This window comes from Cannabis sativa, chromosome 2, assembly GCF_029168945.1.
Source record: "Cannabis sativa cultivar Pink pepper isolate KNU-18-1 chromosome 2, ASM2916894v1, whole genome shotgun sequence".
Lineage (NCBI taxonomy): Eukaryota > Viridiplantae > Streptophyta > Magnoliopsida > Rosales > Cannabaceae > Cannabis > Cannabis sativa.
Window position 1 is genome coordinate 20,974,888 of NC_083602.1, and position 17,340 is coordinate 20,992,227.

The 17,340-nt window shown below is 36.9% G+C and overlaps 2 protein-coding genes across 6 annotated transcripts; one reads left to right on the forward strand and one right to left on the reverse strand.

Annotated features, from left to right (window-relative positions):
* Positions 1 to 408: 408 nt before the first annotated feature.
* On the forward strand, positions 409 to 3,651 carry LOC133034832 (uncharacterized). Of its 4 annotated transcripts, none has more exons than XM_061110258.1 (6): positions 409 to 561; positions 1,035 to 1,135; positions 1,469 to 1,546; positions 1,761 to 1,832; positions 2,006 to 2,118; positions 2,347 to 3,415. In XM_061110258.1, exons 1-6 carry the CDS (start codon positions 538 to 540, stop codon positions 2,943 to 2,945), a joined length of 987 nt encoding a protein of 328 aa, XP_060966241.1. In that variant the 5' UTR covers positions 409 to 537; the 3' UTR covers positions 2,946 to 3,415. The 4 variants fall into 4 exon arrangements, with proteins under 4 accessions (XP_060966241.1, XP_060966243.1, XP_060966244.1 ...); XM_061110260.1 differs by having other exon boundaries at positions 2,006 to 2,103; XM_061110261.1 differs by lacking the exon at positions 1,469 to 1,546 and having other exon boundaries at positions 2,347 to 3,651.
* A 214-nt stretch (positions 3,652 to 3,865) lies between these two features.
* On the reverse strand, positions 3,866 to 9,006 carry LOC115719946 (uncharacterized). Of its 2 annotated transcripts, XM_061110257.1 has the most exons (9): positions 7,988 to 9,003; positions 7,196 to 7,287; positions 6,355 to 7,055; positions 6,144 to 6,214; positions 5,906 to 5,995; positions 5,581 to 5,781; positions 5,384 to 5,479; positions 4,729 to 4,834; positions 3,866 to 4,576 (listed from the first exon to the last, which is right to left on the reverse strand). In XM_061110257.1, the coding sequence occupies exons 1-9, from the start codon at positions 8,354 to 8,356 to the stop codon at positions 4,407 to 4,409; spliced, it is 1,896 nt and encodes a 631-aa protein (XP_060966240.1). In that variant the 5' UTR covers positions 8,357 to 9,003; the 3' UTR covers positions 3,866 to 4,406. The 2 variants fall into 2 exon arrangements, 1 of the variants encoding a protein (XP_060966240.1); XR_009686188.1 differs by lacking the exon at positions 3,866 to 4,576 and having other exon boundaries at positions 5,573 to 5,781; positions 7,988 to 9,006.
* Positions 9,007 to 17,340: the final 8,334 nt, after the last annotated feature.

The following is a 17,340-nucleotide window of genomic DNA, read 5'->3' on the forward strand; positions in this document are numbered from 1 at the left end:
ACAAAAGAGATATCTATAGGAGGTGGAGGAGGGAGAAATGTGTGCGTTAGTACAATCTCCCGCACAATGTTCAAGAATGATGAATCTCCTAATTACCTTTATTGAGAAAGATGCTAAAAATGTGTGTTTCCCTCATGAGTGGAATTCTCATAAACTTCAATAAATTTGCCAATTAGATCGCCTAGAGCCTTAGCCAATATGTTAGTCTTAAGAAAGGTAGAGTAAAGGGTATATCTGTACCCAAAAAGGAGTATGAATCATGTCCTCCTAGACATTTTGCGGAAGAACACGTGGTGAGGATAAGGATGTTTGTTTGGTTAGCTGGAAAATGAAGGAAGAGCCATATTAAATTAAAATATAATATAGGTCGATGAATGACATCAGCAAACCCGGGCCCGACCCGAGTAAAAAATTTCTCATATTGATTTTTGGTAAAACAAAACAAAGACGCGTCCTTGAACTTGAAGCAAAATCGGTCTTCTTTCTCTTCCAACCTCCCTCTCTCCCCTCTCACTGTTTTTTTGTCTTCTGTTAAAAATGAGCATGACCCAGTTCGCCATGGTTTGTCTTCTTCTTCTTTTACTTCTCTGTTTTCAATTTTTTTCATCTTCCTAGTTATTATTCTTGTTTAATTCCTTTCTTCTATTTATGTTTTTTTTCTTAATTGTTGTATGAATTGGGTTTAGGGTACTGTTTTTCAACAATTATGCTTAAAATTTAGCCCGGGTAGAACTAAAGAAGGAAACTTGAAGGTTCAGTGTAAGAAAATTCCCCCCTTTTTTTGGGGCGGAGCTAATTTGAATATTTTCTGTATATAATTCAAATTAATTAACTTTAATGTAGTGGAATTGTTTTCTTCAAAATTGTTGTATGAAGGTTTTTGTTTGAGTTGAATTTGATTTTACTTTGATAGTGTATATGGTTCTATCAAATGTCTGGGTACTGCCAGTTTTTTTAAGGCTTTTATTGAACTGCATGTTTGGATTTTTTTTAATTATCAAACAAAATACTGATATAGTACTGTTGAATTTCAGGTTGAGGAGTTGGCTTCACTTGTCAAGGACAATCTTCCATGCAAGCATCTTGTTCTCTCTGTGGAAGAAGCCTTGGTCAACTTCATTGAGAGTGATATCAGGTACCCATTTCAGATTGATACGATTTGTAATTTCGAAGTTAACTTTTTTTTTAGCTAGATTGCTCAGAAACTTTAGTGACTAGGGTTAGGAGTACATCAAATCGAATTTTGGGTGGCTCTTCCTGTTCCTGTTAGAATATCTGTTGCATGACACTAGTTTTGCCTACTATTTTAATGGTTTGGTACTTGCTTGAAAAATTAAACGAGGAAAGAAAGCTTACACGCTCTCATAGATGATAAAATTGGAAGCTGGCCCATCTATGTCTCCCTTGTGTGGTTGTAAAATTCCCTTATTGTTATAATGAGTTAATGTTCTCGGATTTTTGGTTGCAGCTCTGGTGGGATCCTAGAGCTAGAACCAATGAATTCATACAATCGTCTTCTTATGCATCGTCTTGCAGATATATTTGGGTATGTCTGTAGCACTAGCACTTATATGTTTACATTCTTACCTGTCTAGTCTTTTGCTTTATTCCGTACATGTCTGCTTGTTTTCTGATGTGTTATGGTTATGACCCTTATGTTGTGAAAGTAAAACATTTTTTCCTTAGGGCCGAAAGCTACTCAGCAGGTCTATCTCCCTGCATTTCAATAGACATTTGATTTGATTTTATATTTGTGCAAGATTTTCGCATGAATCTGTCGGTGAAGGAGATGATCGACACTTAATTTTGGAGAGATGCCCTGATACATCAGTGTATGTGAAGACTAAAGCCTATAATATTTTACTTAGAATATTTTTTCTTCCATCTTTATTATGGCTGTATATCCTCCATTAATAGTTTATAATGTTAGAATTTCCTGCTGTCAATGACTCATTATGTAGTCATCTTTAGTAAAATAAATCAAGCGAAATCTCCTTATTTGCAGACCTTCCATCCTTGTTAGTGATATTTTGTGGCAGTACGATGAACCTCAATCTCCAACAACATCACATCAATTGTTAAGAAGAACAGGAGACTCACCAGGTTATTTATTATCATGTAATACAGATCATGAAATTTTACTTTAAGGGTTGGTTTTATTCTCATGTTAAAGTTTGATGTCATTTCACAGCTCTTATTTGTCTGAGAAGAAAATATTTTGAATACTAAAAAAAATTCGTTGCGAACTTATTATTATTACTGCTGTTCATTTTGTTGTGAGTTGTGACTTCTATTATTATCAGATGATGGAATGATGTGATTAAAATCATTAAATCATGTTGCCAGTGTTGAAGACAAAATCACCTTCGGTTCAACATTCACTTGAGGAGAGAGAAGCTGCTTATTTGGCTGCACGTGAGAGAATATTTTCAGCCAACTTAGGGGATGAAAAAGAACCCATCAAGCAGAAACCACGAAGTGTTCCCGTGGTTGCTCGCCGTATGATTGCTCATGCTCTAGGGCAAAGAATCAACTCACGCAATCACGAGACCACACACAATGACTCAAGTGCTTCCAGAGAGGCTGATGAATCAAACAACCAGCATAAGGATAAAGTGGATTCTGATTTGAGGGTGGAAGATGTTCAAGAAATCCTTCATTTGTCTGGCAAAATGGATAACTCATGTTGTAAAGTAAAAAAGAATAACCATATTTCGGGCACATCATCAAATGCTGACAGTAAGGCCGGCAAAAATAAATCTGACAAAATCCCTAGTGGTGTTGTTGCATCTGGAAGAGTCAGAAATGGTGTCAATGAAGAACATCATAAAAAGGAACATCTAGGAGCTGCAAAGAGGATGTTTGCTCAGGCCTTGGGGAAACAAGCAGGGAAAGATACTTTTCTTTCAAAATCCACTGAGTTTAAGCATATTAATGCAGAGTAGGAGATGTCGAAAATCCTTTCAGTGAAGCATGTTTACATTTTGCTGCAAACATACACTGAACACTAGCTCTCCGGTCTTCAGTTGCAGTTAAATGCAGTCAAGGAGCATGTTCTGTTTGAAGCCCTGATGGTAAATTTTGTAAGGAGGTGTTTATGGGAAAAACACCAAACCTGGGTTAGTGTGTCTGGAGTTGAATTCTGCAGCTGTGCAGCGAGAACATCGTTGTATCCCACTCAATCATGTGAAATGCTGTTCTATTTACTTGGAGGGAAAATACACTTGTGGCTCACAAGATTGGCTCTTATGTGATAACTGAAGTCTAAAGTCAGAGCAGGCTAGCATGTTACATGCAATTTGAAAGCCAATCATGCGAAATCATTATTAACATATTAGTAAATAATATGTATAAACGCAATCCTCCTATCCTAGCGTTTTTTTTTTAAATAAAAAAAATTACATGTTTAACGTGAGGGAGATTTTTCACCTGTTTAGTTTGTTTCATAATTTTGGTGCAGAAAGCAACCTTAAATGATTTCTTTAGGAGTTGGGTCTGTTGAAATCTCAAGGAAGAATGTGGAGGAGATATTTCTTTTGAAGAATTGAGTGTTTTTTAAATTGCACTTTTAATATAATTTAAAAGACAACCTTAATTACATTTTTACCTATATAATGAATTTGGATTTGTCAACATTCCGCAAAAACAAAACTATTGCCGTTGAGTTTATGTTTGTAATAGGATTTGGGCCATTATTTGTTTAGAGATCAACTGTAAAAGTAGTTATTTCTCGGAGACTATGTAGTGTGCAAGCCTAGCTTTGGAACATGTTCTTGCTTGCTTTACAGGGTTAAAATATTTAATTAGCATATGTCAACTGAATGGTTTTCATGGATTCCAAGATATCAGCAGTGGAGAAGGAACATTTAAGGAATACTTTATTGTAATGAATGCCACTGCAAGAAGAACCAAAAGTTCTGATCCTAAAAAAGAATAGAAACTTCAAAAATTTGGTCTAAAACTACTTGAGCGCATAGGAAAAAAACTAGGCTACCCTACCATCAATATACTGGCATTGACATTTCAAATTAGAACATTTTTTTTTTCGTATTTCTCCAACATCAGTAAGTAAATTCCTATGAAACAATGAAGCTAAAAGTTGGGTAAATTTTGGCTTGAGCCAAGCAAGAATCGAAAGTGATATATCATGAATCATATCAAGGGGTATTTCCTCCAAAAATATGGTGTAGATTAAACATCAGTCTATTCCCCAAAAGATCAACAATGCTTCCCCTCAGCATGTCAGAAACAGACTGTTATCATTCAATCGAAGATGAAGCGCCTTGAATTGAACACCACAATCTTGACTCTGGCGGTCATTTGATTCTCCTAGAAGAAAATGACCAAAACAATTTCATACAAAACTTGGAATGTCGGCAATGCAGTACTTATAGTTGCTTGGAAAACTATGAGGTGTTACGAATATCATTTGCAGGAGGCGAGGACTTCATTGCTAACTCATGAAGCATAGATTGCACAGATAAAAATTTCTCCCTTAGCATGACATTGTAATCGTACAAACATTTAAGATTCTTTTGAACATCAGACATATTCATTTCTGAACAATCCTTCAACTCTGTAGTAAAAGCAACAAAATGTATTGATCAGACGTAATGATACACAAGACATTGTTGACTATTCAGTAATGACATTTCACAATGCTCATCGTCTCAAAAAGAAAGTCAAAGAAATAGTAAGTGATCATTACTTTATAAAGTAAGTAGTTACCTAGTGTAGGTGGTAGAGGAATGGTTTCATTAGATAAAGAGAATGAATCAAGCTGGGATGAACTTTCCTTGCATGAAGCACCGGAATGTTGTTTGCCTTCGTGTTTCTGTGACAGGAAAAGATAAGCATTTTAAATCTAACAAATGACTACTAAAACAAGGAGGCAAGGAGCTAGTTATTTACATTTAAACATCAGTCAAAGAGGCTAGTTTGCAAACTAAGGGTGAAAGGGCCCATACTTTGAACAACACCATAGCTAAGTTTATGTTTTGGAATTTACTTCACATTTTTCATTTTGCGAAGATCATTGGATTTTCTAGTGTCAGCTTAAGATAGGACCCAAATGTTATAAGGAAAAAGGTAGACATGCACAGTCCTAAAAATATGGACAGACATCAACAGTCAATGTAACGTCTCTGCTCTCATCCACCTTTCTAAAATCTTAATGCTAATATATTGAAGGACAAACAATAAACTTTGAACATAATAGTTAATAACAAATCTGGATTGTCAAGTAAATGAATCAGAATAGTAAAACATAGGTAAATAGACTGGTAATATTGAGAGATGGGAACAAAGGATGCAGAACAATCCTACTATACACAGTGAGCAGATCTTTGTTTTAATTTCAAGACAAACATTAAAAGCAACTCACAAGTTCACCCCGAGAGTCTGACTTCTCTCCGCGAGTCAAAGCAGTTTTTGGTATAGAAGACTTCGTTATAGTGTGGGAATCATCTTGAGCAGGAATCTACACAAGAAAAAGTTCACAATAAAAATGACAGGCAAACAGATAAGATTAATTTTAATGAACTTAAGAGAACATTAGGGAACAGATGCAAACATGGCTACCATCTTGCTTTTACTAGGTAATGTGACTTTCTTGTTCAAATTGATAGAATCCATTCTGCTCTGTTGCCTATGTTTATGTAATGATCCTTTTCGGCTAATAGGTTCCAGCATACCACCACTGCAACATGATCCATTATTCTTGTAGTCATGGTCATCATCTAAAGTCTTGCAGCCCCATGTATACATCACGTATTTCCTCAACTGTTAAAACAAACATATCAGTCACTTCCACTGTATTATAAGCAAAAAAAGTATCACCACACTACCCACATACACACAAATAAAATAAAAAAAAAATAAAGTTTAATCCTTAAGAAAGTAGTACTTTATCCCAGCGTTCCAGTGTTTTTCGCCGATGTCTAATTGTTCGTAATGTTTGATCTTCATGGCGCAGCTTTTTTATTCTATATTCACACTACAGAAGAAAAAATGTTGGCAAAAGCTCGACACAATTGTGTATCATAAAGGTGACATTTCTACCATGAAGTCTAAAATTTTGCGCAATAAATTTGATGATTCCTAATAAAAAAAAAAAAAAATCAAACTAGGAAGAAAAAACATACTTGAACTAGTAAATAGAAAAAAATGGCAATACTGAAGCAATACAAGCCACCAAGATCTGCAAGGAAGCTCACTGCATAGTATACAAGAAAAACAAACCGGTTAGTTAGTACAAATGAAACTAGATTACAATACGTCTCATTTTCCAAACTAAGAACCAGGGTTGAAAAAAAATCAGATGAAATTCAGTGTAAGGCAGAGCATATAACTTACCAGGACCCATAGTGTTTTGATCATCGATCTCCACAATGTAGGAAGAAAGGAAATTGACATACAAAGTGGTGTTAAGTGTTCCATCACTGGGGTTAGCTAGAGATGTTTGGAGCTGACGTGTGTCGGTAAACTGAGAGCCGGGAACAAACTCGTGAAAAAGAGGTTGGATGAGCCTAAGGTCCTTTAGATTACGATAAATCCGGGGAAATAAACTGAACTTCAGTATATTTGTATCCTTTCCTCTAAAGGTAACTGGTCCATTATTAGAAGTACTCCCATTCTTTAGTATTCCACTAACAAAACTTACATGTCTCTTGTTGGTATGACTCCTTGTAGTAAGGTTGAACTGAAATCCAACGGCAGTTGCAGGATTGTTTGGAAGATCAACAAACTGCCAAGAGATGTATTGATTGTCATGAATGGGTTGACAACCATCACACTTGAGAATAATAGTTGGTCCTTCACTAGTATTTTTACAAGAGTAGTTTCCAAAGTTTGACAGGGGAACACTTTTATAGTCAATAGAGCCAGGATTGCCAGTCACTAAAGTACCAAGATCTCGTAAGTTTGAACAACTCATACTCGATATAGTGGTTATATTAAATTCCATGTCATTAACAAATAAGGCCAAGTCAGGTGCATTTGTTGCTTTAACGTTATGCACCTCAATGGTTCTCCTGGATATGATTTGGTAAAGCAACCTGAGAAAAACTGAAAATTCTAGTCAGTACAAACTCGTTAGTATATAAAAAGAGCTATAGAAATCCCATAAAAACAACGAACAATTAGAAAAATGCATCATTAATTCACTGTGTTATGTAAGATTCCATCAAAAACTCACGCGGCAAATAAACCAATGAAGACTATCCAACTAGCTATTGAGAAAGTGCCACCAAGTTCTGTTTTCCGCTTTTTAACCACCTTCTGATCATCCTACACACCAAAGGAAGCTAATTTAAACCATTAAAAAAACCCAACTCTGGACTCATAACAAAACACACAACATTATCACTTTGTGAAATAGAGATTCAGAGGTTAAAAAAATGTTGAAAGTGGAATTTTTGTGAGGTTTTAAACACATCCAACCTTTCTAAAATCCAGGACTAAGAAATCAGATGAGGAGCAAATACAATAACAAAGAAAGAACACAACCAGCTTTTACTTGGTTCAGACTGCGATGTGCAATACAACATCCAAGGCAGAAAAAGCACTTTCTTGTTAATTCAATACGCAAGAAGAATTTTTTACAATTGATTTTCAACAGAGAAGGTTGATGAATTTTCTCTTCTTTTTCAAGAAACAAACACATCCCAATGATCCCAATTACAACCACACGACCTTTTCCCAGAAAGATTCTATCACCCTCTCAAGATCGCTTACAAGAACCCTCTAGTTCTCAGTTTTCATTTGTATATATAGATAAAGGAGTGGAAGTCTTCACAGCGCAGTAAAACTTCTAACCGAAATAACGGTCTTGAATTAGTTGAGTCACAGCTCATCAAATATTTCACGGTGAACCCAAAATTTTTAAAAATTGGTCTAAAGGTTTCTAAAATTACCAAAAACAAAAAAAAAAATACAAATACAAATACACAGAAGAAAAGAGAGAAGAAAGGTGAAGTTGATAACTTACCAGCCAATGCCTGGTGGCAAAGGAAATATCCAATCTGCTAACCCACCATCTGAGCTTAAACCAAATGCTATTTCCATCATTGCCCGGCTTCATAAACCTGAGAAAAAGGCAGAACGCGAGCCAGGACAGAAGCAAGAAGAGGGTGGCTTCCAAGAACAACGCCTGAGACTGCGTGAACTTCTTTATGGAGTCAAACTCGAAGATGGTCTCTGGAAAGGTCATGGCGTAGTAGTCAACTCCATGGTCGGTGGTGATGGTGGAAGTAGCTGAAAAGAGTTCACAGCGGTTGGCCGTCCGGTTAAGTAGGTTCCCCACCGGGCAGCTGCACTGGCTACCATTGAAAACGATGCTGTTTGATGGGCAAGACATCTTATTTCGCCAAGCTTTAAATTTCTGTAATTGGAAACTCCACCCCTTGCTAAACCTTGAATTGGGTCATCAAAGATATGTCTTTTTCAAAGAAATAATCTATCTGGGTCTGCAATTCAGGTCAAAGGGTCGTCAAATTTGATATCTGCAACTCTGATATCGTCCAAATTTCGAAAAAGAATCTCTTTTCAGCTGGTTTTTCGGTTGAAAATCTTGACTTGAAAATAATATATCCAAAAAGATGACGTTTGGGATAGAAGAGCTCTAGTGACAAGTTGGTTCTCTATGTTGAAGAAAAGGGTAAAAGAAAAGAGAAAACTTTGAGAGCAAGCAATTACCAGTGGAAACCAAGAGAAGAAGATTTGGAATCAGTTGGGTTGAAGGTCTCTTTCTTGAGAAAATATTTTGGGCTTTGAGGAGTAATAGTTACTAAAACAAAGTTACCTTTGTATCCTTGTTTTTCGGTTCAACCTCGTTGCTGTCGTGTTTACAATGTTTAATAAGCAATAAAACTCCAATAAATCAGTGTAGAAAGAAAAAGAAAGCTGTATTTGGGAGATGAGATTCTGAATTTCTCTTCTTCTTTGATTCTCTCTTTTTTTCTTTTCAATATTACGAGTTTCCAGATATGCAACAGCTTGTTTCGGAATATGCCTGATTTGGGTATCCTATGCCTATGTAGTCAAAAAGAAATTAGGATCATATGCCTATGGCTATAACCAATCAAATAATCTCACGTGTAATAGAAAATTTATAAATTTCATGGGGTACGTTATTACGTCTTTAATTTTTTTTTTTTTATAATTAGAATTTTTATTCACTAAACTTTCATATATACCAAATTATAATCTTTAAACTATTAATGCCGTTAAAAATCTCCTTTACTATTAAGATTATTAGATTATCTTTATCTTGGTAAAGAAAGTCTAACATAGATGAACTTTCATTAGAAATGATTTTATACATGTCAAAATTTAAGAGACATTATTTAGTAAATATTAAAATTTAAAGAGCAAAATTTAGTATATGAACAATCACAGAATTTGTAAAATTGAATAAAATTAGACAAAAGTCTTTAAATTCAACAATCTCAATATTCAAGAATAATTTTTAACGGTTAAAAAGTTCATGAGGCTTGATTTGATACATGACAAAGTTCACGGGTAAAAATCCTAATTAGTCTTTTTTTTTATAGATTGTTATACCCGAAATTTGACTAGCACTTCAGAGGAGGACACGTGTCAAACTGGAAAGATTACGAAGCAACAAATGTAATGATAGTATATTTACAACTTGATGGCTCTAAGGTCTTATGCGAGATAAAGATATACAAACTATTACCTCGTACATTAACGAGAAACCATATGACATTGGATGTACAATGCGAGGCATCAACCTCGTTACGCATGAAGAAACATATGCGAGATATAATGATTGTTAAGACACTTAGCGTATAATACACAGTATACAAACTAAGTATAATAGTCGGGTAAACCCAAACAACTAATAGCGAGGCGTCTATCTCGCTATAGGAAGGCACGCTCGTGACACCTTCACTAATTAGCTCCAAACATCTTTCAATAAGATTCACAACTCCGTCAAAGTCAGTTCTCTTAGATAGAAGCTAACATTCAAATGATGTTGACTGTTGAAGTTCACCTTGTCACCAAGAACTGCGATTTTCAGATGGAGCGTTATGTCTTCAAGCGCAGAAGCGACGAGATTTACATTATCAACCTCGAAAAGATGTGGGAAAAGCTCTAGCTCGCTACTATGGTTATTGTTGCTATGTTCCCAACGAGATGTCCCAGAACGATACGATTTGCAACGTATTTAATACACGTTTACATTGACCCAGTAAAAGTAGACCAATCATAGTTGTGTGAATTTTAAATATTAACCGCATTTATTTTACGTGGGATGAAATCAAATCCCATAATTTCAGGGGATTATGGTTGTAAAATATCAGTCAAATCTGTAATTAACTGCCCTCCTATGTAGTTATAAATAGGGGTAGTGTATGGGCACCTAGATACAAGTCGATATTATATGATATGTTATATGCTTTTCTTACTGAGTCCGTCGACTCACAGTTTTACTTCCATGTGTAGGTAAAAGAAAGGCGAAAGCTGAACATGAGTGAGCACTAAGCTGGGATGAGGTTGTACATGTCATGGCGACGCGACCTGGAGTGTTTGGTCTCGGGACATATGGGGTTGTTATTGTGTAGTCGATGTGTGACCTGAGTATTGTATTTGTATATTTTGCAAAAAGTTTAGAAACGGAATCCCGGTACTTGTAAATGATTATGTAAAGTTATAAAGTTTAATATTTAATATAAAAGTTTCAATTTGACACGATTTTCGAGAAAATTCTTTGATTAGTGAAGATAGCACTGTAATTGAAAAAAATCATTGTAGTGTGCCTTAGCATTAGGGTGTTACATCAATATTGCATAGTTATGGTAAGTTTAATGATTAGTTACTCAATTTCCAGCGTCCTTTTAGGGATATGCCTTAGAGACAATGTAAACTCAGAAACTTTCCCTAGTGACGTGGACATCAATGTTTGACATGTGGCAAAAGAGATGTCGTCACGTAGTCGAGTAGACCCAAGTCATAACAGTCGATTTGAGAGGGGTCCCTAGCAGGCCCAAGTTGACTTTGGGAACTCCGGGATGGAAGTTTGGAGTTCAATAACTTGTTTCCAACTCACTATCTTTTAGTATTCTGTACCATGAAGACATGGAGCAATTAAATCCAGGCCCAGGAGCTAAAATTACATGACCTGCACCCCGTAAGTCAACTTGGGCACCTAGGGTTTCACTAGCGCCCAGGTTGACATCCTTAACGAGGGTTTCGGTTCCCGAGATCGTCTTAGTGCAAATGGGATCAAACTTTGCATTGTGACATGAACTAGACATACCACATGCATATTTGAGACATTAGAATCAGATTAAGAGAAAGTCCATTTTTGAGCACGCAAAGCACTCGGTACCCGGGCACCCAACGCCCAAGTTGACAATTTGTCAATCTGGGCGCCTTCCAAGTATTAGATCGATGATCCAACTTTTGCATCTTCTTTGTCTTCATAAAAAAATGGGGAAATAGGTACTTTTGGGGAAGAAACAATACTTCCTAGGTGCCAGAAGCAAGGCCTAGTGCCCAGGTTGACACCTGGGGCTGGCCTAGGACCCAAGTTGACACCTGGGACTGGCCTAACACCCAAGTTAACATTTTGCCAACCTGGGCTGATTCTAATGATATTTTTCAGGAATTCTTTCGAACATCTTCTCTATTTTCAGCAAAGATTAAGATTTAACTATTTTTGGGGACAAAACAGAACTTTCAAAGGCTATAAAGGGGACCCAACGCCCAGGTGACACCTGGCACTAGGCCTAGCGCCTAAGTTGACATATTGTTAACCAGGGCTATTTCCAATCAAGTTCTCAAAAAAGTGTTCCATGTATTTTTTTCGCCATTAGAAATAATAAAGATTCAAGCAAACTCTGGGAGAAAACCACAAACCTGAGGCCTTGGAACAAAGCCCAGCACCCAGGTTGACTTGGTGCTAGGCCTAGTGCCTAGGTTGACAATAAGCCTAGTGCATTGGCTTTGATCATTCAAATGTCAAATTGATTCGACCATTCAATCCAAAATGGTTAAAAATATAGTAGGAGACCTCGTCGTCAAGTTCAAGAACCTTGGAAGTATCAAAACGACATCCTAAAAGCTCATGAGTGCTCAACGCCCAAGTTGACAAATGGCTTGGTGCGTTGGCATCTGCTTATCCGATTCTGATTCTGTTTTGACTGTCCGTCTAGTTTTTCACAATAAGTAAGATCCATGTAGTCAGAGAAGTCAAATTCATAACTTCATATTTCTCATTTCCAACATGGGAAAAATACTTGAAAATGAAGAGTTTCGAGTCTCTCATTTTCGTAGCACAACATCTCTGAGAATTGTTGACCAATTTTGCCAGAACATAAAAACCGATTAAGTAATGTCAAAATATCACTTAGGAATCATAAAGTACATCCCCTGGACTTTTTTTTCACTTACCTAGCATCCAGGTTTGACATCATACGTCAACTTGGGTGCTGGGTCGTGAACAACCTTCAGTAAAACAACCATAACTAGCTCAATATTAATCTGATTGACGTGATTCAACTTGCATTTCGAAGATATTTTAATACTCTATCAAGTCATGTCTCACACTTTAATCAAAATTCTAAAGTTATTGACCTTAAATGTCACCCCAAGGGAGTTACAAATATAAGCTTCGGCTTACCCGAAGCGGGTCACGTCGTCGCGACTTGGGCTCCAAAAATTGACAATCAACCTCATAAGTTAATTTTTACCGTTAGATCATCATCTACGGTAAAAAATAGCCAACTTGTTATTTTTTCATCATTCTATTCCTATTTTCAAGGGCCTCCTTCACTTATAAAAGGAGAGCTCTCTTAATTCATTTTTCATATTTAGAAAACTACCCACAAGGTGAGAGCTTGTATCTCTAGAAATTGGAGCTTTGACACTTAGTCTTTTTCTGTAATACCATCTCGTGAGAAATAAAAACTCGAAGTAGACATAGCTCTATTATTGTCGGGATACAGGGAGTGAACTACTATAAAAAACTGTTTCTCTCTTTACTTTTACTTAACAATATTTCATTCTCGTCAATCTAGTGAGTGGGTGTGACTTGAAAGTTTGTGTCTAGATTTTTGAGTCAATAGACAACAAACAATATTTTCAATGTCGTCCCATTTAAATCTATTTCCTAGACATCTTTAGAATGTTAGAATAGTCTAATTATACTAGTTTACGCCATTACAAATTTGAGAATGCCATACTCATATCCTTAGCAACAAGGAATGAAAGTTAGAACATAGAACTGAAATTTGCGTATTTGTTAGATATTCTAATGATATTGGGGTGAACTATATTATAGTCAAGAAAAAAAATTATTTAGTTTCATAAATACTACTTTTGTAAAATAGCACTATATCCTTTTTTCTTAGGATAAATACTTTGTTATCATAAATTAATGGTATAAATTATTTACAATAATAGAGTAAATGGGTGGAGGTATAGTCCCCAACTAAAAACAATCTTCATCCAACACTAGAGCATACTTTGTCAACCCGTGAGCCGCCATATTGGCACTACGTTAGACATGAGACACAATAACTCTAGGAAAAAAGGACAAAAGACTAAAAATGTCTACATTAAATCATGAAAAGATGAGATTCCAGTGTGTGGCTTATTTAGAGCATTTGAAACCATCAAAGCATCTGTTTCGATTTGGGCAATAGGCACTTGGATTTGAAGAAGCCAATTTAAAGCATGAAACATTGCCTTTGCCTCCATTTCATATGATTCCAAATTCCCAACAAATCTCTTTGATAAGGCAGCCACAACATTACCATGAGCATTTCGAACAACAGCTCCAACCCTTATGACACTCCTGCTGGCATCCAAAGCTGCGTCTATGTTCAGCTTGAGGTCTGTTAAAAATCATTATCAAATCTAGAATATGTTAGAATGTTTTACAATGTTCTAAGAAATTTGTAAGAAAAATCAAGAACACTCTAGAAAGTTTTAGAGAAAACTTAGAATCACTAGAACTAAGATTAGATAATTCTAAAGTTGTTTAGAAAATAGTAAGAAGTAATTAATTAGCTAGTAAATTAGAAAAATCTAGAAATCTTTAGACACATCCTTTGTAGCCTATAAATATAAGTGAGGTGTGTGCTTAAGATGCAAGTTTGAGCAAGAGAGTTCAAGTGTGAGAAAAAGAGTCTAAAGTGTGTGAGTTCTTAATAAGTGTCTAAAGACAAAGTATCCCAAAAGTGTGAGTTATACACAAGTGTGTAGTAAAGGTGTCTAGTGATAAAATAAAAGAGTGAGTGCTTAGTGTGTATTGTGGTCAAGTTAAAGTGTTCAAGTCTTGGTGTAATTGCTTTTACAATAATAAAGTAATTACGTTTTTCACGTGTTGTGGTGTCCAACAAGTGGTATCAGAGCCGGATCGAGTTCGTTCCGAAAGAGTCCTTTGTTGAGTTTCTTAGAGTGATCGTGTGTGGTTTAGTACTATAGAGTTTGCACGATGGGTGACCTTCAAGTGGTTGGCGGAATTAAGAAACTTAACAACCAAAATTACAACACGTGGTCAATGCACATGGAGGCATATCTCCAAGGCCAAGACTTATGGGAGATCGTTGGTGGCAATGAAGTCACACAACCAGAGGATGCATCCGCTTTAAAGAAATGGAAGATTAAAGCAGGCAAAGCCATGTTTGCGATTCGGACCACAGTCGAAGATGAGATGTTGGAGCACATCAGGCCGGCGAAGACACCGAAGGAAGCATGGGATACTTTTGCATCGCTGTTCACCAAGAAGAATGATACAAGATTGCAGCTTCTGGAGAATGAGCTTCTCTCAATCAGGCAGCGCGACATGACGATCAACCAATACTTCACCAAGGTAAAATCTCTTTGTCGCGAAATCTCTGCATTAGACTCTGGTGCTGGCATGTCAGATGCTAGAATTAGAAGAATTATTATTCATGGATTAAGGCAAGAATTTAGAACTTTTATTGCTGCAATACAAGGTTGGCCAAGCCAACCTTCTCTTGTTGAGTTAGAAAACTTGCTAGCTGACCAAGAAGCGTTAGCTAAGCAAACGTCTGGAGTCTCATTAAAGAGTGACGAAGAAGCACTCTTTAGTAGAGATAAGAAAGGACGACCCCGACCAAATACTAGTAGAAATACTAGAAAACATGATGACAAGGATAGTCATCATGGGAGCTCCCAAACAGGGGGAGCTCAGAATAAAGACAAACGGGGTGGTCAATCAAAGAACAACAATAAATTTGATGGAAAGTGCTACAACTGTGGCAAGTATGGCCACATGGCTAAAAATTGTTGGTTCAAGAAGAAAACTGCAGAAGGCAATGCAGCCACATCAAATGCAGAAAGGACAAGCGATGAAGAATGGGACGCAGAAGCATCATTCGCAGTGGAGGAAGAAGAATTAGCTTTGACAGCTTTTGTTCCAGGAAATATCGACTACAATAATGATTGGATAGTCGACTCTGGCTGCTCAAATCATATGACAGGAGATGAAGAGAAGCTGCAAGATATGACAGAATATAAAGGTGGTCGCGTTGTGGTGACAGCCAACAACTCAAGATTACCGATCGCGCACATCGGTAAAACAACAATCACGCCGAGATTTAGCCCAAAAGAAGTTTCACTCCAGGATGTCTACCATGTACCTGGGATGAAGAAAAACTTACTATCAGTGGCGCAACTTACGGCGACAGGTCACCATGTCGTATTCGGTCCTCAAGATGTCAAGATCTACAAAGATCTTGAAATCTCTGGAACACCGATGATGAAAGGACGCCGCTTAGAGTCTGTCTATGTAATGTCAGCAGAGTCCGCTTATGTAGACAAGACTCGGAAGAATGAAACAACAGATTTGTGGCATGCAAGGCTAGGACATGTCAGTTATCATAAACTCAAGGTGATGATGAAGAATTCTATGCTAAAGGGTCTTCCTCAACTCGAGGTCAGAACAGAGACTGTATGTGCTGGCTGCCAATACGGTAAGGCGCATCAATTACCGTATGAAGATTCAAAGTTCAAAGCTAAAGCACCATTGGAACTGGTCCATTCTGATGTGTTTGGGCGAGTCAAACAACCATCAATCAGCGGTATGCGATACATGGTTACATTCATCGACGACTTCTCAAGGTACGTATGGGTTTTCTTTATGAAAGAAAAATCCGAAACTTTTTCAAAATTTAAAGAGTTTAAAGAAATAGTAGAAGGAGAAGTCGGCAAGAAAATCCAATGCCTCCGAACAGACAACGGTGGCGAATATACCTCAGATGAATTTTCTGAGTATCTTCGAGAATGCCGCATACGCCATCAATTCACATGTGCAAATACGCCACAACAAAATGGAGTAGCCGAGAGGAAGAATCGCCATCTTGCAGAAACATGTCGAAGCATGCTACATGCAAAGAATGTTCCAGGGAGATTTTGGGCTGAAGGTATGAAGACAGCCGCTCATGTAATCAATAAGCTTCCCCAGGCTAAGTTAGGGTTCGTTTCACCCTTTGAAAAACTGTGGGGTTGTAAACCTGCAGTAAATCACTTTCGAGTATTTGGTTGTGTGTGCTACGTATTCGTGCCAAGCCACCTACGTAGCAAATTCGACAAGAAGGCGATACGATGTATCTTTGTGGGATACGATAGCCAACGGAAAGGGTGGAGATGTTGCGACCCTACAACTGGAAAGTGTTATACATCAAGGAATGTGGTCTTTGATGAGACATCATCATGGTGGTCATCGCAAAAGGAAGCATTACCAGATTCTATAGAAATGGAAGATGAATTACAGAAGAAAATGGGGGAGCAAATTGTTGAGTTACCTACAACTCAAGATACAGATGAAGAAGAAAACACCGAGGATGAGGCACCTCAGAATCCATGGCAAACGGGGGTGCATCAAAGAGAAGGAGATGATGATAGTCAACCAGAACTTCGGAGATCAACAAGAGCACGAAAGCCAAATCCGAAATATGCTAATGCGGCTGTAGCTGAAGAAGAAAAGTTCAGAGAACCAGAGTCATATGAAGAGGCATACCAAAACTCCAAGTGACTAGGAGCTATGAAAGAAAAAGATTTGATAATGAGGGGGAGTGTTAAAAATCATTATCAAATCTAGAATATGTTAGAATGTTTTACAATGTTCTAAGAAATTTGTAAGAAAAATCAAGAACACTCTAGAAAGTTTTAGAGAAAACTTAGAATCACTAGAACTAAGATTAGATAATTCTAAAGTTGTTTAGAAAATAGTAAGAAGTAATTAATTAGCTAGTAAATTAGAAAAATCTAGAAATCTTTAGACACATCCTTTGTAGCCAATAAATATAAGTGAGGTGTGTGCTTAAGATGCAAGTTTGAGCAAGA

What these genes read in the sequence shown, in the direction of transcription:
- LOC133034832 (XM_061110258.1), top strand. Translation starts at nt 538, where the DNA reads ATGAGCATGACCCAGTTCGCCATG. An exon ending in AGATGCCCTGATACATCAGT is followed by an intron (nt 1,833 to 2,005) that starts GTATGTGAAGAC and finishes CCTTATTTGCAG; the next exon opens with ACCTTCCATCCTTGTTAGTG. An exon ending in ACCAGGTTATTTATTATCAT is followed by an intron (nt 2,119 to 2,346) that starts GTAATACAGATC and finishes TCATGTTGCCAG; the next exon opens with TGTTGAAGACAAAATCACCT.
- LOC115719946 (XM_061110257.1), bottom strand. Translation starts at nt 8,356, where the DNA reads ATGTCTTGCCCATCAAACAGCATCGTTTTCAATGGTAGCCAGTGCAGC. An exon ending in CACTGGAACGCTGGGATAAA is followed by an intron (nt 5,782 to 5,905) that starts GTACTACTTTCT and finishes TTGTTTTAACAG; the next exon opens with TTGAGGAAATACGTGATGTA. An exon ending in CAGACTCTCGGGGTGAACTT is followed by an intron (nt 4,835 to 5,383) that starts GTGAGTTGCTTT and finishes TTCCTGTCACAG; the next exon opens with AAACACGAAGGCAAACAACA.